At 33.0% G+C, this 19,806-nt stretch overlaps 1 protein-coding gene across 1 annotated transcript; it reads left to right on the top strand.

Annotated features, from left to right (window-relative positions):
- Positions 1-9,715: 9,715 nt before the first annotated feature.
- On the top strand, positions 9,716-15,587 carry LOC111913583 (protein FAR-RED IMPAIRED RESPONSE 1-like). Its single transcript, XM_023909312.2, has 4 exons — positions 9,716-9,961; positions 10,116-10,198; positions 10,312-10,573; positions 15,246-15,587. Exons 1-4 carry the CDS (start codon positions 9,716-9,718, stop codon positions 15,585-15,587), a joined length of 933 nt encoding a protein of 310 aa, XP_023765080.2.
- Positions 15,588-19,806: the final 4,219 nt, after the last annotated feature.

Genomic DNA, 19,806 nt, shown 5'->3' on the forward strand with positions numbered 1-19,806 from the left:
ACTTTCTTGCACCATTCTCTTGATTCAAGAGTCTTTCTCTTCTTATCCTCCGAGCATTTCGGTCCCTTGTGATTCAACTTCTCTTCTGTAGTTTTAGTCTAGTAAGGTGAGCGCTGAAGCACTGCACGAATCTTTCTTAGAAAGATTCAGCGACGAAGTTCTGCCCCTACAGAGCCCGACTCCTAGCTAGAACCCCTTGTAAGTAAGTTATGCTTACCCTATTTTAATATAGCTTATATTTAAAATTAGTATTGTTATTATAAACTTATAACAAATATTTGAGCTATTATATAAGTGTCGTTATAATATATTTTTAACTACTCGCGGTACGGGAAATCTGGTTTACAGGGCCGCATAGGGTTGTTGGATTTCAAAAGTGCTATATGCCAAAATGATCCTGCCCTCCGGTGTTTATGTCTGGCCCCTATCTGTACATAGTGGTTGGAAAGTATTGTTTAAACGTGTATATAATAATAATAATAATAATAATAATAATAATAATAATAATAATAATAATAATAATAATAATAATAATAATTAGTCACGGTAAATATTAGACTAAAATCTAGTGGTAATAATACTAGGTTTCATCGAAAGAAATTATTTTAAAGTAAACGAAGCGTTGTCTGAGTATCGAGTCACCACCTTATCAAGTGAGTGCATGGTCCCTTTCATCTTACACATAGATATGAAGTATTTTATATAAATTACGTGCTATTTGTGCATATTATCTGAATACTTGCTGTCTATGATGGATGAATGATTTTATACACGTTTTAAATGATTTAAATATATATTTATTTTATATCTACAAATATGTTGGGATAAAACATGGGTAGATAAAATAGTTGGTGTGTGATGAAATAAAATGATGAGAGACAGGTGATGATAGGAATGTGATGATAATTAGGTAATAGATAGGTGATGATGAATCGGTGATGTAGGATGAAAGATACTATAACCTTGTCCGACAATTTGGAGATGTAGTCATCTACCAGAGTATAGATGGCGACCACGGACTATTATAGACAACCCCGTGGAAACACCAACAGGCTCACAACCTGTAGGTGATGCATTACGAGTTCAGGCGATGTTGTAACTACGTATTCATGTGATGATACTCTAACCCTTACTATGAATTACGAGTTCCGGCGATGTTGTAACTACGTATTCATGTGATGATACTCTAACCCTTACTATGAATTACGAGTTCAGACGATGTTGTAACTACATATTCATGCGATGATACTCCAACCCTTACTAGGTGCGTATTTGAGGGAGTAATCCCTGAACCATTGTTGTCTATGTGATGTAGGCGATGATCCTTAGGAACGAACATATAAGGAAATGAGATGCAAAGAGATGAGAGGTAAATACGATATAGGAAACGAACCTTAAGGTAATACTTTAGGGAATATCAAATGAAGAAATTGAGGATGAGTAATCGGGTTAATTGTTTGACATGTATTATGTGAAGAAACAAGTTAATTATATTATTGTGGGTTGAAAACCCTATGTACTCACCAGGTTTCCCAACCTGACACACTCAGTTTATTTGTATCAAAGGTGTCGATATGAAGTTACATTACACTGAGAGATTAAGGAGATGTAAATCATTAATGATAATGAATGTAATTTATGTTTATGCTTATGTTTCTGTATTGACGATGACATCCCAATGTTTTAAAATAAATAAAAAAAATACATTTCTTCGGAAATGCTTTGATAACGTATTTATCATGTTTTTCTGGGAACAAAATTTCCCAACATTTTTATAAAAATGGTACTCTGATTTTTATAAAACATAAACATAATCGGTCTTTTCTGGCCGTAAAAATGGGGATGTCACAGTTGGTATCAGAGCATTAGTTTAAGCGAACTAGGAATATGGATTTATTTCTAGACTTAAACTTAGAATGCTAAGAAATGATTGTGAGGAGTGTGTCTAATAAAATTTAGGTAATACACATGAATAGACACAAGCACTAGCTTATTTAGGGAAAATACCTAACATGTTTTTATGTGCTAAATGATTTATGATATGCATTATATGATCGGATCTATGGTCTGTTGCCGACCGGATCTGGAAACTTTATGTGTTCAGGTTTCTAAACGTTTAATTATGGTATTAGAACTGGCATATAACTTTTCGAAGTGATAAGGAGATTTACACGTCAATTGCAAATAAAATCTTTCCTATCTTAATTCTCGTCATTACACACCGAACGTCTGAATTGGTGTATAGATCGAAATGGCAAGGACGCGAAGTGGAGTCGGGAACATGAAAGGAAACAGGATTCAACCTCCAGTGATTGAACAAATACCTTTTGTGGTAGCCACTCCTGAGCCCATCACGATGGCCAGAGTACAGGCGATGATCCAAATGATGTTGGATCGTCAAATGGAGGAACCCAGACGTTTGCTTCAACAGAATCGAGAGGAAGCTATAATACCAATCGAACAACCCGAACTGAATGATGGGCAGTCGGAAGGAGGGAACTACAGTGGGACCGTTGGTCAAGCTGATCTGCCAGTAATTAGGAGGAACAATCAAGATGAAGGAGTCGAGGGGAATGGATGCAAGTACAAAGATTTTCTTACTCGAAAGCCATCAACCTTCACCTGGAAGGAAGATCCGATCGGAGTTATGGATTGGATCTCATAGATGGAGTTGGATTTTATGATGTGTGGTTGCAGAGGCAAACTACAGACCACATTTGCAGTGCGTTAGTTCAGAGGAGGCGCGATTTGTTGGTGGAACACTCTGGGGAAGACTTTAAGCCCCAATGAGCCCCTGCAACTGATGTGGGCAGAGTTTTTGGTGCAGTTCAAATGCAAGTACTGCTTGGCCCAAAACCTGCTAGAGCTAGAAAACCAATTCCTAACTCTGAAGAAAGGAAGCATGTCTATCAATAAATACACCAACAACTTCACAGAGAAAATGGAGTTTGCCTTGCGTCTTGTCCCAGAAGAGCTGACAAAAATCGACAAATACGCAAAGGGACTTCCTTGGGAGTATGCGGTGCCAGTACGTTAAGCACCTACTCTAGAGGCAGCTATCTGGGCTGCCAAGTATGTTGAGGATATGATCAAGGGAAGAGCCGCCAACAAGGTTGAAGTTGGAGAGAAGAGGAAGTTTGAAGGATCTTCAAGGTCCAACAAGGAGAGCAAATCTCTGAAGTTTGGAGGAGAAAGAGGAAGTGAGGCAAGATGGTGCGAGAAGTGCAAGAAGAAGCACTTCGGAAGATGTGATGGAGAAGTGACATGCTATAAGTGTGGTACGACCGGTCACTATTCTAGAGATTGTACATTCGACAACAAGAAGTGCTATGAATGTGGAAATGATGGGCATATTTCAAAGAACTGTCCAAAGAAAAACGAAGTAGCAAGACCAAATGCACCGCCAAAACCAAGGGCATTCCACATGATCCTCGATGAAGCAGATATCAACGAGGGGAACCAAGGATTAGGACTTCATATCCAAAGATCAAGATATGAAGTAGCCATGTGGATAGTATTAGGAAGTGTAGCCTATTAGAGGCATAGTATAGGGTAAACTTGAACACCTATGTAATAGTTTCAAGAAATAATTTAAACCCTCATTTTGTTATTTGATGTGTCAAGTTGTTATGTGATTTTCTTGTATGGTTAATTGGAAAACTACGAGAAAATACTTGGGACGAGTATGAGTAGGTGCGAATGGTAGTAGAGGCCTATACTACCGGAAGCACAGGACTCATGGTTAGATCAGGGAAAGTCACAAGGTTATCAAGAAGCTAGTAGTTGATACCGTTTTATTCAAATATGTCGTTACCATCATTTCAGTAATAACTAAGAAGATGATTGTTATTCCGACCCGAGTGGTCATATCGAATTGAGTCCGACTACGATGAGTATGTTACGTGGTTCAGAGAACCAATTTTGATGTAGCATCTGACTTAAGCCGGAAGATTGAAATAAAAGATAATCAAATAGATCGGTAGAGGTATCGCGATAGTTGCTTGTAGCTAGAAATGCTACCGTTAAGATGAGATTAGAACATGAAGGAAAGTATAGTCTGTTCTGGAAAACTCTAAGAGACCTGAGTCTAAGCGTTGCAACATACGATGATAGGTCATTAGAATATGACACATCGTTCCATTGTAGTAATAAAAGAACTTATCTTAAATTCGTATCTAGTGAGGATTGAGATTGTGACTTGAAGGTCATAATTTGGAGTCTAACGTGAGATAGGGAGCAAGTGCAAGATCAAGCACCGCCTGCAGTCAAGGAGTCCAAGAGTTAGATACTCATTCGAAGAAACAAGTAAGCTACGATTATTACCTAGGATGAAGAGATAACATATGGAATCATTATATTGCCCTGTTTCGTTGATGATTCTGAGACGTAATCATCCTAAGGGGGAGATAATTGTAATGCCCGTAGATCCGGGCTAGTCAATTTAGAGACAATAAGCATCAAAAATGAGTTTTTGATGGAATATTATTTAGAAGGATTAATCCTAACCAAGTTGTAGTATATGTTACAAGGGTTCAATACATATAAAAAACGCCGAAATCCGAGTTATAACGAAGAAGTTATGACCCGTCGAAGTTTTTCGACAAAACCGGCACGACACCAGGAGACGTAAATAGTGAATTTACGATAGAGGATTTTTTAGCCTTAGTTCAATTGAGAAAATAAAAAAGGTTTAGAATGGGGAATCATTCTCAGCCACTCATTTATTTTTGCCGCAAAAGCCTCTGTCGTACGAGCGGAAATGGGAAAAGAATAGACATGTGTTTTCCAACAAAACATGTTTCCTTAAACTATGCTAATCATTACCTTAATATATGCAAAAACATAGTTTTTTTGTTTTTTTTAATTGTTAAGAAGTTAATTTTATCGAAAAATGATTTTAAATATACTAAAGTTCATGATATTTTATTCTCTACAAATAGACATCCATATTGATATAGTTTTAAGATAAAATAAAAAAAATATTTTTTTTTATATTTTCAGCTATCGTTATTTATAAGTGAATAAAAATGCATCAGGTTTTTACTACAGTACATTCGTTATTCACTTATGAATAAAAAGTATGATTAATTTTTTTACAATTTAAGTATCATTCATATATGAATATAACATATAATAAACATAGTATATTAATATTTAAATATTAGACGATACATTTATTTGTGAATATTACATAGTATATTCATTTGTGAATATTAGATGGTATATTCACTTATGAATATGAGATGATATTTTCATATGTGAATATTATATAGTATTACATGGTATATCACATGTGAATTACATAATATATTCACTTGTGAATATTAGATGATATATTCATTGATGAATATTATACAGTATATTCACATATGAATATTACAATGTGTTTTTACAAATATATATAATTTTTATATGTTATTCACATATGAATAACACACAGACTTGCATATTTGTTTTGTGTTTTAATAATCATATACTGATTCAGGTGAGAAAACATATTCATATGTGAATATAACGTGGTAATTTAGTTTATGCATTTCATCAAACAATTGGAGTGCATGCAAGTTAACTTTTTTAAAAATGTTAAAAACATGACACTTTGACTATTTAAATCTTACAAAATAGTAGATTGACAAAGAATTATATTAAATTTAAAAAAACGATTTGATCTTTTTCTAACCTTAATTTTGAAGTTTTATTTGATGATCGATGTTGAATGAATGATATGAAGTGGATTTTTTGTTGATTATCGTTGATGTTGATCTAATGACGCTGGGAGTATAATTAATCGTAGATGTTGAAGATCTGATCGTATTCAAGTAGAATTGAAGGTTGGATTAAAACAACTAAAAACGAATTTTTGTATTCAACTGTTGAATGGTGTTGATAAACGTGTTATTAACAAAGATCAATGATTGATTAACACTGGATGACGTAGATGATGGTTTAATTGAAGAAATCTACGCCTCCCCCGTGTCTCAGGCATTGGCTCATCTGCACCCTCCTTAGCGGCCATGTTATATGGTCGTATCCGGATAATACCATCCTCACACTGCTGAAGTACTTGCATCAACTCCATCAACTGTAAACTCATCGGCCTCGTATCATAGAACACCATAGATCTAGTGATCTCCCTCGTCAACAACTGATATGATCGAGCTAAACGTGTGATGAAATGCCCACCACAAATTGGGCTATCCTCACGAAGCCCCCTGACCCTCCTCCCCGTGTAAGTAGCTAAAGCAACCTGGAAGTTCAGGTGTCTCCCTGGAGTAATAAGAGTCCATAGGAAATACAAATATGTGGAAGGCACTCTCTCACTATTCTTATGATGCGGTTGAGACATAGAAATCGAACGATGCAATAATCTGTAAGTGGTAGACTGAATCATCTTCCCCCGAGTAGTGGATGGTATGTAAACTCCCCCAATAATCTCAACCCAAAAAGTATTTTCGTTGTAATCATTCGGCCGTCTCGTAACACAACCAACAAGGAATGTCAGGATGTGGACACTCCTCGTCTCATCCTAAGTATAAATCCTCACTCTAACGGCAAGCTCAATCACGTTGCACTCCTGACTCACACCACCAAGTCGAAAGGAAAAGGTTGTCCTGTCATCGGGTGTCTTCATAGGTTCATAGGAAACTGTAGAATAGAACTCCAACAAAAATTCCCGATAAACAGGTTCCACAATCCTGAACAGTTTGTCCCAACCTCGGCATACAAACAATGACACACCATTCGCGTCCAAGTAGGTGTATTGCAAAAAATTTCGGATCAATTCATCCAGCCCAGTCTGGGATGCCAATCCCCAGTCGAATGAAGGTGCGTTGTCAATCTCTTTGGTGAGCAGTAAACTTTGGGTTTTCAAATATTTTCCATGAGTTTCATTGTTACGTCCTCAGGTGGGTTCTTTCTTTGAATTCTTCTAGCCATAATCTCTGTGGCGATTTCTACAAGAAAAGAAAAAAACGTTGAAGTCTTGTTGTGAAGTAATAGACGGGACAGCATAAGTGTGAAATAGGTTGAAAGAGGAAAAAGATGTCAGCGAAAAGAGGATATAACCTGACAAAGTTACGTTGGACATAAACAAGTAATACGCAGAGCGTACATGGTTTGACCTAGTTACGCAGTGCATAATTCGTAGTTACGTTGGGTGTAACTGTAATTCCGAGAAAAACTTGGTCGCGATCATTTGTTGCGTACGCATTACGTAATTCCAATTACGTTGGGCGTATATATGATGAATTTAATTTCCTTTTGCCAATTTTAATTGTCTTTTTCCAACTAATTCAATTGGGGACTTCAAAATATTTAATTTCTGCTAACAACAGTCACAACTTTTCCAACAAATGACACGTTATCAACGAAAAACAAAATAAAACTAAAAATTAAAAACAAATAACGAAAGTGATGTGTATTTTTAATGCACTAGTTTTTTTATTTATAATTCCTAGTTTATCACATCTAAACCACACCTTACATGCAGTGAACCCAATCGAGTATAGTACAACTTTGATAAGAAAGCGTGTCAAACACAAGGGGAACGATAGTGAATTAATTAAAATGTTTGATTATAGGTTACACAACACACATGAAAGCAGTAAAGAATGGTTTTATTAAATTAAATCTCAAACAAACAAATAAATAGCAAATCTCGATAAGCTAACCGAAGACAAATCTCTTTAGGTACTTTGGTTTAGTCAAATTATATCTTGAAATTATAGACAATTGCACACACAAATTTATTTATTCATATTCACCGATTTCTAAAATGATTAGGTTCATGTTCAGTATTACTAATCCTTTAGCAAACAAGTCAATTCAAACAATGGCCAATTGATTAAACTAACAAGTTTCCTAGTGTTCAGTTCGTATCAGGCAAGACTTGTAATATTTGTTAATTAAATTTGTCAATTCAATCAACTTATATGTGGTTGTTCATCACACATGCTCACACATTAACTTATTTATTTTCTAGTTAACCCTAGGTTCATGTTCACTAATACTAGGCATACAATCTTGTTTTCACAAAACTATATGATTCAAGCAATTAAGAAGATGTTCATACAACTCAATAAAATTGATTATTAACAGAAAATAATTATCATTAACACATAAGGATCTTTTAAAAAGCTCAACAAGATAAATTAAACATGGATAAAACAATACACATAGCAATTAATCCATACATCAAGGTTTCATCTAATCATAAACACAAAGCAAAGGGTTTTAACACCCAAATCAGAAAGTAACACATAGTGGCATTACAATGGAATGCTAAACATGGTCATGATAACAAACCACATGATTACTGACACGAATTCGCTCTCTAATCCCTTAGATCTTAATTTCTGTCAGCTTAACGGTCTCCCGAACGCCTTCTAGACTCTCAAAACGGCCTAATATAAGTTACTTGTCGAATAAGGATCAATGGTAGTTGAGTCCTCTCTTTTGTTTGGCCAAAAATCGCTTTTTATAAACTTTGGAACCGACTTACGTACGTTGGGAGTAGTCTTCATCTCCTTAGTATGCTGAGCGTAAGCCCCACTACGTTAGGCATAGTGGGATGCCTTCAGCCATCTTCATCTTTTTTACCTTTTAAGCCCAACTTCATCCTCCTTTAAAGCTTTTCGGCTCTAACAACATTATTCCTATAAAATATAAATTTAAACGTTATAAGTACCTTTTAGTTTTAAATAAGAATAATAAAGGCTAAAATATTAAGATATGATATATATATATATATATATATATATATATATATATATATATATATATATATAAATATGTATAAAAACACACATATCAATGAATAATCATATATGATTATACATCATAAAATATGATTAATCATATATTACAAACTATAAATACATATGATTAATCATACATGATTAAACAATATCAAGTATGATTACCTACAAATTAAGACATATAATCATTTATGATTACACAGTACAATATATGATTAACCATCTAAGATATTGTACAAACACATATGATTTATCATATGTAATTCTACATTCAAATATGTTATTAATAATATATTAAGATCTATAATCATATATGATTATACATCATAATATATATAATTATTAGTATTTTAAAATTTATAAATGCATATGATTAATCATAAGTGATTAAAGAAATATAACATATGATTACTTATATATTACAACGTATAATCATATTTATCATACATGATTGTGCATTGAAATATATAACTCATTATATATTAAACTCTATAATCATCTATGATTTTTTATCCTAAAATATAATTAATAATATATTACACTATATAAATACATATCATTAATCACATATGATTATTACAACATAAAATTATATAATAATAACATATTTGTCATTACCTTCTTCTATCATGTGAAAGTTCCAATTCAACAAATGAATCGTATTGCAGTAACATAATTGAAGAATCTTAATATAAACCAGATGCCCCTCCAGAATTTGTACCAGTTGTAAACAACATTTTCAAATCACTAAATTTAGCAGTAAAAATGTATACTAAATAATGATTATGCAGAAATGGCAGGGTTTCATACAAGACTAAGTTGCCAATCAAAATACAATAGCCAAATAATAAAAAACAAATATGTTATATGCAATAGGGGTGGCAAGGATAAACCAAAACCTTGTGATACATTGGCTACAAGTTCTATCAAGAGGAAACCAAATTCGAACAAGATAATTAATGGGTGTACAACAAATATTATATTTGAAAATGTTTATGGAACAACATATTACAAAGTTAAGCAATTCTTTGAATTGCACAACCACCCACTTTATTGAGGATAGACCTTATATGAAAAAGGGAAGAAAGATGTTATATTCTGAAAAAGAGTTTGTAGTACATGCATCAAAAGCTAAAATTGGTCCAACAATGGCTTACAAAATACGAGCAGTTTTGAAAGGGGGATACGAATATGTAGGGGCGAAGGTAACAGACTACAAAAACTTGAGGAGATGAGTAAATAGAATCCTATGTTACAAGGATGCTCAAATAATGATAAACAAAATGAATAATCGTAGAGATCATTACCCAAATTATTCATTTGAGTTCCTACGTGTGGAGATCAATATTTTTTGGGCAGATGAAAGAGAAAAGGCTTTTTATACAGAGTTTAGAGACGTTATATCTTTTGATGCCAGTTTTAGAACAAACAAGTAAGTTAATGTATATACTTTACATAATTTATACATTTATGATTAAAATACAACAATTATACAATTAAATTTAAACATACTATTACTCAAATAGATTGTACTAAACACATTTTCTTTATATAGGTATAAAATGGTATTTGTTCCATTCACAACAGTTGACCACCACAAGAAATCAGTTGCTGTTGGCGCTAGGTTGTTGAGTAGAGAGACAATTGAGTCTTATGAATGGCTACTTAAAGCTTTTCTTAGAGCTCATGAAGAGAAAGCACCAAAAATTGTTCTAACTGATCAAGATCCAACAACAAAACAAGCAGTGGAATCTGTCTTGCCAAATTCAAGACACAGATTATGCATGTGGCACATAACGAAAAAACTGCAAGCAAAGGTATAATAAAAATAAAACTGTAACATCCTGAGATTTTGTAGGTATTTCCGAATCCTCTCTTCTAATATTATTTTGACATTTGTAGCCCCTGGGGTTAGAAGATTCGACCCATGAGGAGCCTAAGGGCTAAATTTGCATCTTTGAGAACAAGACTAGTACACTAAGCGTACTAAGCGCACCCTAGTACGTTAGGCGTACACTTGTGTACGCTAGGCGTACTCGCGTCAAATGTTAACCCTAATATTTAGGGTTTGAGTGTTACATAAACATCCTTATGCGCTCAAAACCCCCCATCATCTCAGCCTCTTTGAGCCATTTTCCCCAAACCCTAACCCCTTTCTTGAATGTGTGAGCTAAAAGTGGGTATTTTGAGTAGTTGGAGAAGGAAGACAAGGTTGTAGATCTAAGGTTTCTTTGTGCTCTAGAAGCTCCAAGAGTTAAAAAGCTCCAAACTTTATGTTTGTATGATGTAGATCTTGCCATGGTAGCTTTATGGAACCATTTCTTATCCCAATAGTCCCAAGTTGGTGCATGTTATGATTTAAACTAAATAAACTGTCCTTGTAGACCCTTAAGAGGGTCCTAAGTGATAAAAATGATGTCCTAATGACTGAAAGTGTTCCATGCATGTAGTAGGAAGGTCTTAATGGGTTAAGGCCGTGTATTAGGAACTTTCTGGACGTCCAAAGTCCTAAAGTTCAAGACTTTATGGTTCTAAGGCACATTTGGTCGATGGATCTGGAGTGTAGACTTAAGTACTTAAGCCATTAAGAAGTTATTAGGGTTTTGGAAAAACCTCGCGTACGCCCCGCGTAATTTCTCTATGCCCAACGTACTGAGTCAACCACCTCGATGGTCGTCAACGCAAAACGGAAGTACGTCGAGAGTACCAGAGGAGTACGCCCCGTGTACGCCCTCTGTTGGGCTTTTGACGATTTGGGCTTCGGGATTAGGCTCCTTTTTGGTCCAGTATGACATGGGCCTTGCTGGGCTTTCTGAATAAATGTGTTTTGGTCCATTAATGGTAATAGATCTTAAATGAGGTCGATTTGGGAGTTGGGGCCCAACTAGGAAAATTAGGCCAATAATGGGCCTTAAGTATATAGACTTCTAGACAGTGGATTTGATAATTGGGCCTTGGCCCAAATTAGAGAAATTGCAAAATGGACTATGTGGACCCTTAGTCAAGATTGATATCCCATGTGTTTACTTATTAATTGTTATTTTGGATAGTTCAGGATTTTCGGTGAGACAACGATCAAAGACTTTTAGCCCTGTTCAACACCACTTGTGAGGTGAGTTCTCCTCACTATATCAACAAGGTATAAGGCACCAATGTCGGCCCTTTTCAGATTTGTATCCGAGCTTATTGCATGATATGCTTTATTTGACATCCCCATTTTCACGGCCAGAAAAGACCGATTTTTTTATGCTTTATAAAAACCAGAGTACCTCTTTTAATAAAAATGTTGCGGAATTTGTTCCCAGTAAAACATAATAAATACGTTATCAAAGCATTTCCGAAGAAAAGTATTTTTATTCATTTTAAAACATTGGGATTTCATCGTCAATACAGAAACATAAGAACTTACATTTATTTACACTAGTGATCTACATCTCTTTAATCTCTTAGTGTAATATGACTTCATATGAACACCTGTGATATAAATAAACTGAGTGGGTCAGGTTGGGAAACCTGGTGAGTACATAGGGTTTTCAACCCACAATAATATAATTATTATGTTTAAACAATCAAACAATCAACCCTACCCATCCCCATAATCTTCTTTACTCTTAAGGATCTATCCTAAGAGTCATCTATTCGTTTATTCCGAAGTCCCTTGCTTCCAGGGTTATAGGACTGGCACTAAATCCATAGCTGCCAATACTCGTTCGTAAAGCACTAATTCCATAGCTGCTATAGTTTATTCATCGGGTACTAAATCCATAGCTACCAGTGTTTATTTAATAGGTACTAAGTCCATAGCTACCAATTCCTATCAGGTACTAAGTCCATAGCTACCAGTATTTGTCCAATAGGCACTAAGTCCATAGCTGCCGATGTTTATTAGGCACTAAGTCTATAGCTACCAATGTTTACTCACATCATCTTTTATCTCTCATCATTCATCTACCCATGTCATACCCAACATATTCGTATATATAAAATACGTATACAGTTTAAATCATTTAAAACATGTATAAAAATCTTTCACCAGCATAGACAGCAAGTATTCAGACAATATGCACATATAGCATGTAATTTATATTAAAATACTTCATATCTATGTGTAAGATGAAATTAACTATGCACTCACTTGTTAAAGTGATGATTCCAAACTCGGGCAGTGCTTCGCTTTTAACGATTCTATTTTCCTTCGACGAAACCTAGTATTATTAACACTAGAGTTTAGTCTATTATTCGCTGAGACTAATTAATAGTATAGCTATTATTACTATTATATAAGCGTTGAAAAAATACTTATATAACCCATAATAATAGCCCAAGTATTTGTTATAAGTTCCTAATAACGTTACTATAATTAAATAAAAGCTATATTAAAAATAGCGTAGGCATAACTCACTTACAGCGGGTTTTATAGAAAACCAGGCTTTGCTTGGAGCAGCGTTCCCGTGCGGAAAATCTCTTCTTCTCGGAGCCTTCGAGCACTCCGGGGCTTCCGCCTCGTGCTAGGGAGGTTCCCTAGGCTTTTCGGAGGGTTTCGGGGCTAGAGAGAGGTTCTAGAGAGAGAGAGAGTAAAAAGAAGAAAGAATAGGAAAGGTGTGAAGAAAATGAGGGTGAGAGAGGTTCTATTTATAGGGTGAAAATGACTGAACTTGGTGCCACATGTCACCATCTAGTGGCAAGACTTGAGGAGAAAGCAATAGACAAGATTGTGTCACATCACCCATTTTCGCACAACACACTTCCGACTTCTAAAACCCGTAACTTTCACATACGACCTCCGTTTTTTATGTTATTTATATCCACGCGTAGGTAAAAATAATATCTACAACTTTCATTTTGACTCCGTTGTCTAATTCTTGACCGATCTTAAATTTAACAATACGAGGAGATTATACTATTAAATGTCCGCGTAAAATTCATAACTTCTACATACGGACTCTATTTTCGTCTGTCTTTTTATCGTTGAGTTCCTATTAATGAGATCTTCAATTCTCATTTAGGTCGCGTAGGCCACAAACTGCTCCATCTAAAATTCGAGTTTCGGGTTGTGCACTACTACGCCAAATCTTAGAAATTCATAACTCCCTCATACGAAGTCAGATTTGGGCGTTGTTTTTTTGTACGTTCTTGGTTTAATGAATACTACAACTTTTGTTTATATCGCTAAGGCTAAAAAGTCCTTTATCAAAAATTCACTATTAACGTCTCCCGATGTCATGCCGGTTCCGTTGCGAAACTTCAACGAGTCATAACTTATTCGTTATAACTCGGGTTTTGGCGTTCTTTATATGTACAAAAACCTTGTAATGTATCCTACAACCTGGTTAAGATTATTTATTCTAAATAATCTTTTGCCGAAAATTTGTTTTCGACCCTTATTATCTCCAAATTGACTAGCCCGGATCTACGAGCGTTACACTTTATGATTTGTATCCTGGTTATAGGATGGTTGCCATGTTAGTGATATGTTAGATCGGTATCCTGGTTATAGGATTATGCTATGTTAGTGATTTGTTAGATCGATATCTTGGGTATAGGATGGTTGTTATGTTAGTGATTGGTTAGATCAGTATCCTGGTTATAGGATGGTTGCCATGTTAGTGATCTGTTAGATCTGTATGACTATCTGTACATGCTAGCTAGTGTATGATATTTATGTGCACATGTTTGTTTGATTGGGGGTTAGGTTGAGGCGGTCATGCTTTGTGCTTAGTCCAACGTACCCAAGGCGGACCGGATATACTGCAGACCCAGGAGGGCATACTAGTCAGACCGATGGCCCGACGAGCGGTCCAGACGTGTCGATGGCACGGAGAGCGGTCCAGATAGACTAATGGCCTGCGAGGCGGTCCAGTCAGGTTGATGGCGCATTATGCATGTTGTGTGTTTATATGATATGATTATGATTGTATGGCGTTGGTATTTTGGGGACTCTCACTAAGCTTCGGGATTACAGTTGTTGATTTTGTTTAAGGCACTTCTGATGATCGCGAGAAGGAGAAGGTGTGATCGTACACGTCCTTATGTTTCATGATTTGATTCCGGGATACTCTGACACTAAACTATTTTGAAAACAAGTTTGTAATAATTATTGATTTTTGAAATGTTTTAAAAAGTTTAAATTTGGCATGATTTTTATGAATGTTACAAAAACTATAATATAAATCATATATGATAACTCATGTATGATTTATAAAAACAACTATGTAATCATATATTATTAAGTATTCTAATAATATGAATTATCAGATATCATACTGTATGATGATATATGATTAATCATATATGATATATGATAAATTATATATGATTAAGTATTCTAATAATATGAATTATCAAATATAATATTGTATAATCATATACGATTATTCTTATACGATTTATCATACTTTACAGTACGTAATCATATATGATTACTCATATATGATATATCCAAATAAGTATATAATTTATAATTATATAAGTAAAATTGTTCATTCATAGGTTATTGGCAATTTATTTAAAAACAATGACTTCAAGAAGAGATTTAACAAGCTTGTTTGGAACTTGCATATCAAACCTGATGATTTTGAGAAGAAGTGGGAGTTGATTATTAATGAATTCAATGAAGATAAAAGATGGTTCAATGATATGTTCGAATTACGTGACAAATGGATACCTGCATACTTCAGTGACACTAGAATGTCTGGATTAATGAAAACCACTTCAAGATCAGAAAGCATGAATTCCTTCTTCAACACTTACTCGCAATCTGGAAATTTACTTTTACATTTCATGATGAACTATGACACTCCAATTCAAAAACAAAGAAATAGACAAAATTAGCTTGATCATGAAATAAAGAAGGCATTATATAAATTATTTCACCGCGACCGATAGAAAAACATGCTGCAAAAGTTTATACAAGTACATTGTTTTATGAAGTACATAAAGAAATCTACAAAGTTCCTGGTACTGCCATTACAAAGATGTTGGAACAAAAAATGGATGGGAGTTATACAAAGTGGAACAACTGAACAAAAACAACGATTTAAAAACAGAATTTGAGGTAATATATTATTATTTTAAATTTTTATGAATCAAAACGTTATATATAACTATATTTAGTTATGATTATAAAACAATATATACAACTATATTTAATTCAATATTAAAAATACTTAATGTTTAAATTTTATTTTGAACAGGTAGAAATAAAACTTCCAACAAATGATGTAAAATGTACTTGTGAACACTTCAACTTCTTTGGGACTTTGTGCAGACATGCATTCAACATACTCATGAAACATGGAATTAAGGAAATACCTGAACAATACATTGAGAATCATTGGAGAAAGGATGTGATATCAAGGCATTATCACTTTGGTAGGCATGTATATGATACAAGAGATAGTGAAATTAACAGATCTGTCAATCAAGCATACTACAACTTTGAAGCATGTTTGTAATTGTAAGAAAAAATAAAGACAAAATGGATTTTTTTATTAGGAAAATAGAAAGCATGCTGAAGGAATACGAGAACGGTCCTACAAATCAAATACAGAAAAATAGGACAGACGTTGAAGAGGTATGAAAGCTGATGGACATTTAAATTCCAAAAGACATTGACATCAATGTTCCAAATGTTCAAAGAAATAACGGAAGTGGAAAGAAAAATAGAATTCAAAGTGCAGCAGAAATAACATATAAAAATTCAAACAAGCAAACAAGAAGATTCTTAGGATGTGGATAAAGGGCTCCTCATAACTTGCGTACATGCCCAATCAAACTTGCAGCAGAACAATCATCAAAAGCTACGTACATAGATAATTACTAGTTTAATCAGTAATTAATAAATCAAGATTTTTATTTCTAAATAATATACTTTTTTATGCTTTTTAATCTTTTTACAAGATATAATTTACTATGATATTGTTTACTGAATTCTATCTACTTTGATCATTCTTTCTTTGATTTTATTAGTAGTACAACAAATCAGTTTTCTTGAATTTTTTCTATTTTGAACCTTCTTGTATCTAAGTTTATGTATTTTATGATTACAAAAGTATATAATCACTTATGATTAAAAAAACATATTAAGTGGTATTACATAATCATTTATGATTTTAGAAATAGAAATAATTATGTAATTTGTTAACTGTTATTCAATACATGTAATCATTTATTATTACATATAAACTATTATTCAATACATCTAATCATTTATGATTAAATATAAATAACATCTAAGTTCTACTACAAATCTCATTTCATATAACCATATACAACAACATTGTTCATAACAAATATACAACAATACTATTCATAAAAAATATAAACATAACAATATTCATCTAGAAAAGCAACTTCTAATCATCCATCATAAAATAACATCAAACATAATAAAATCTTCAATAACAAATAATTTCACAAGCCTCAAGTATCACGTTCCCCATTTTCCAAGATTCTTGTTCTTCATATTCATAGCTAGATTTTCATAAAGATTGCAGCTGACTCTAAGAACACTTCCACCATTACTTAGAAAGATTATCTATATTGAACATATAAAATCTTTACTACATATCAGATGTAGAGAAATGTTGTTCATTAAAAAGAAATCTTCTTTAAATGAACAACATTCCTCTACTTCAAAGACATCTAGTAAATATCTGATATGTTCAATGAAGATCAACTTTTTAAGTAATGGTGGAAGTGGCATTCTCAGAGTCATCTACAATGTCTATGAAAATCTAGCTACAAATAAAAGAACAAGAATCTTGAAAAAAAAATGGGGAACACGTTATTAGATACACTAAAATTAGCTCTTTTTGACTTATAGAGTCCATAATTTACCTGAAATGAAAAGGAAGTTGTTTACATCAAAAATAAGTAATGGTAATATATAAAAAAATTAAATTAAAAATTGTAGTAATTAATATAAAAAACTAACCATTTGAGAAGTATAACCACTCATCTTTGACCAAATCTAAGAGGTAGCACGAGGCTACCCCATTGATAAAAACGAATTCACAACTCATGAAAAACCTGATCTGTTTTGATTTATAAAGCAAATATTCTTCACTACAAACACTACAAAACAAAAATACAATATAAAAAAGATAAGATTCTGCATGGTGATGTATTCAATGCACTCAAGATAAACTCAATTATCAAGAAAAAGTATAATAAATTATAATGTGTTGTTCAACATATGTAATCATTTATGATTACAAAAACAGAGAAAAAAATTAATTGATACAATCACTAATGATTACATATAAACAACATATAATCGGTACTAAAAACATAATTACATATAAAAATATAACTTAATCACTTATGATTAACATTCATTAACATAATTCATAGAAACAAACTTACATAATAAAATCCATCAAACTACATATAAATTTGTTTTCAATCACCATAAAAACAAACATTCTTCAAAATATCCTTAACATAAAGACAAAATAAACCAACATAAACAAACTTGTTCTTAAAACATCAGCCATTTATTTCTAAAATCTTCAATAAAAAAAACTTGACAACATTGTTTCTATATTCCATTGAGCATGATATGAATGATTACAAAAAATCTTTGGATCAAATTTTTGATACTCATATGTAACTTTCAACACATCATCGCTTCGTATTAATCTCAGAAGTTAAAATTGTTGTTGTATATTTCATTCTCAGCTTCTCCAGAATTTTTTCTTGAGAAGTACCTTCTTTTGGAAGACCACATTTCCATTTAGAACCTTTTTCTCCAAAATAACTCTCCATATGTCTCATAGCAAAAACACCACAATCCTTTTTGTTGTAAACTGTCCTCCATGGCATTATCAATCTTATTGGTGTAAGATTTTTATCAGCCATTTCATTTGCTTTAACATGATTGATCTCTTTTAGATACTTCAAAAAAAACTTTTTCTGAAAATCATATATGATTTGAACTCAGAAAAATATAAGTATAATAATTATAAAACATATAATATATGATTTCAAATCTAAAGATTAAATATGATTTGGAACTTACAAGAGGTTTAAAAAATGGACCATACTTATCATCGAAATCAACATCATCTGCACCATTATTAATAACCTCAAAAGCAGGTTTCTTTAGATTGATAACAATAAGATATATGTGCTTTTGCCTCAAAACAGGGAAAAATACCTAACATCAACATGTATAATATTAGAAAGAAAACATTAATATATATATATATATATATATATATATATATATATATATATATACTATATCAACATCCTTCAAAACCTTCTAGTCTCTATCACTAGAAATAAGTATATAATAAAATGTAAATCTTTAATAAAAAAATTATTAATAATTATCAAAATATGAAAAGAAAAAAAAATCTTACAATATCAACATTCATGAACAATCTGAGTGGAGAATTAACATCTCTGAATTTCTCTTCATGATTTAGTATACGAGACCATGAATCAAGAACACTTACATGCAAATAGGTTTTTTTTATAAAGACTTTCATGATTAGCTCTAAAACCCATAACATCTGATTCCGTAAGCAATACCATATCCCTGTAGATATTTATTTAAATGTTATTAAAAATAAAAAACTATAGTTATAAAAATAAAAAATTTATCCTGGATTTCCTTGAAGACTAAAAAGCCATTCACAAACAACATTTTCTACTTGTGTCAAACTTGGTTTAAAATCAATTAACCTTTCCTTAAAAGGTGACTTATAAACATAAGAAAACTTCATTTCTTTCTTTCCTTTGACATCTACTTCTGATGTTCGTTCTTTATTTATATCTTTAGGTTTGCCAAACTTTGATTTTGATGGAGTTTTTTCATTTATCACTCTAGCATGATTGGAAATTGGTTTTGATGGTCCTTCTAATGTACCCAAAGGGGTGCAAAAAAAACCGGTCTAGCATCAATAACATCATCATTTGGAGCAACACACTCTGGCCCACCAAATGGTTTTCCTAAATAAAATCTATCCTTAATATTTTTCTTAGTCATCCGTTCAGGAGAACTTTGACTTTGAGATGCCTTCTTGGAACCTTGAGAATCTTG

This window comes from Lactuca sativa, chromosome 1, assembly GCF_002870075.4.
Source record: "Lactuca sativa cultivar Salinas chromosome 1, Lsat_Salinas_v11, whole genome shotgun sequence".
Classification (NCBI taxonomy): Eukaryota; Viridiplantae; Streptophyta; class Magnoliopsida; order Asterales; family Asteraceae; genus Lactuca; species Lactuca sativa.

What these genes read in the sequence shown, in the direction of transcription:
- LOC111913583 (XM_023909312.2), top strand. Translation starts at nt 9,716, where the DNA reads ATGGGTGTACAACAAATATTATATTTGAAAATGTTTATGGAACAACAT. An exon ending in ACGAATATGTAGGGGCGAAG is followed by an intron (nt 9,962 to 10,115) that starts GTAACAGACTAC and finishes TTTTTTGGGCAG; the next exon opens with ATGAAAGAGAAAAGGCTTTT. An exon ending in GAACAAACAAGTAAGTTAAT is followed by an intron (nt 10,199 to 10,311) that starts GTATATACTTTA and finishes TTCTTTATATAG; the next exon opens with GTATAAAATGGTATTTGTTC.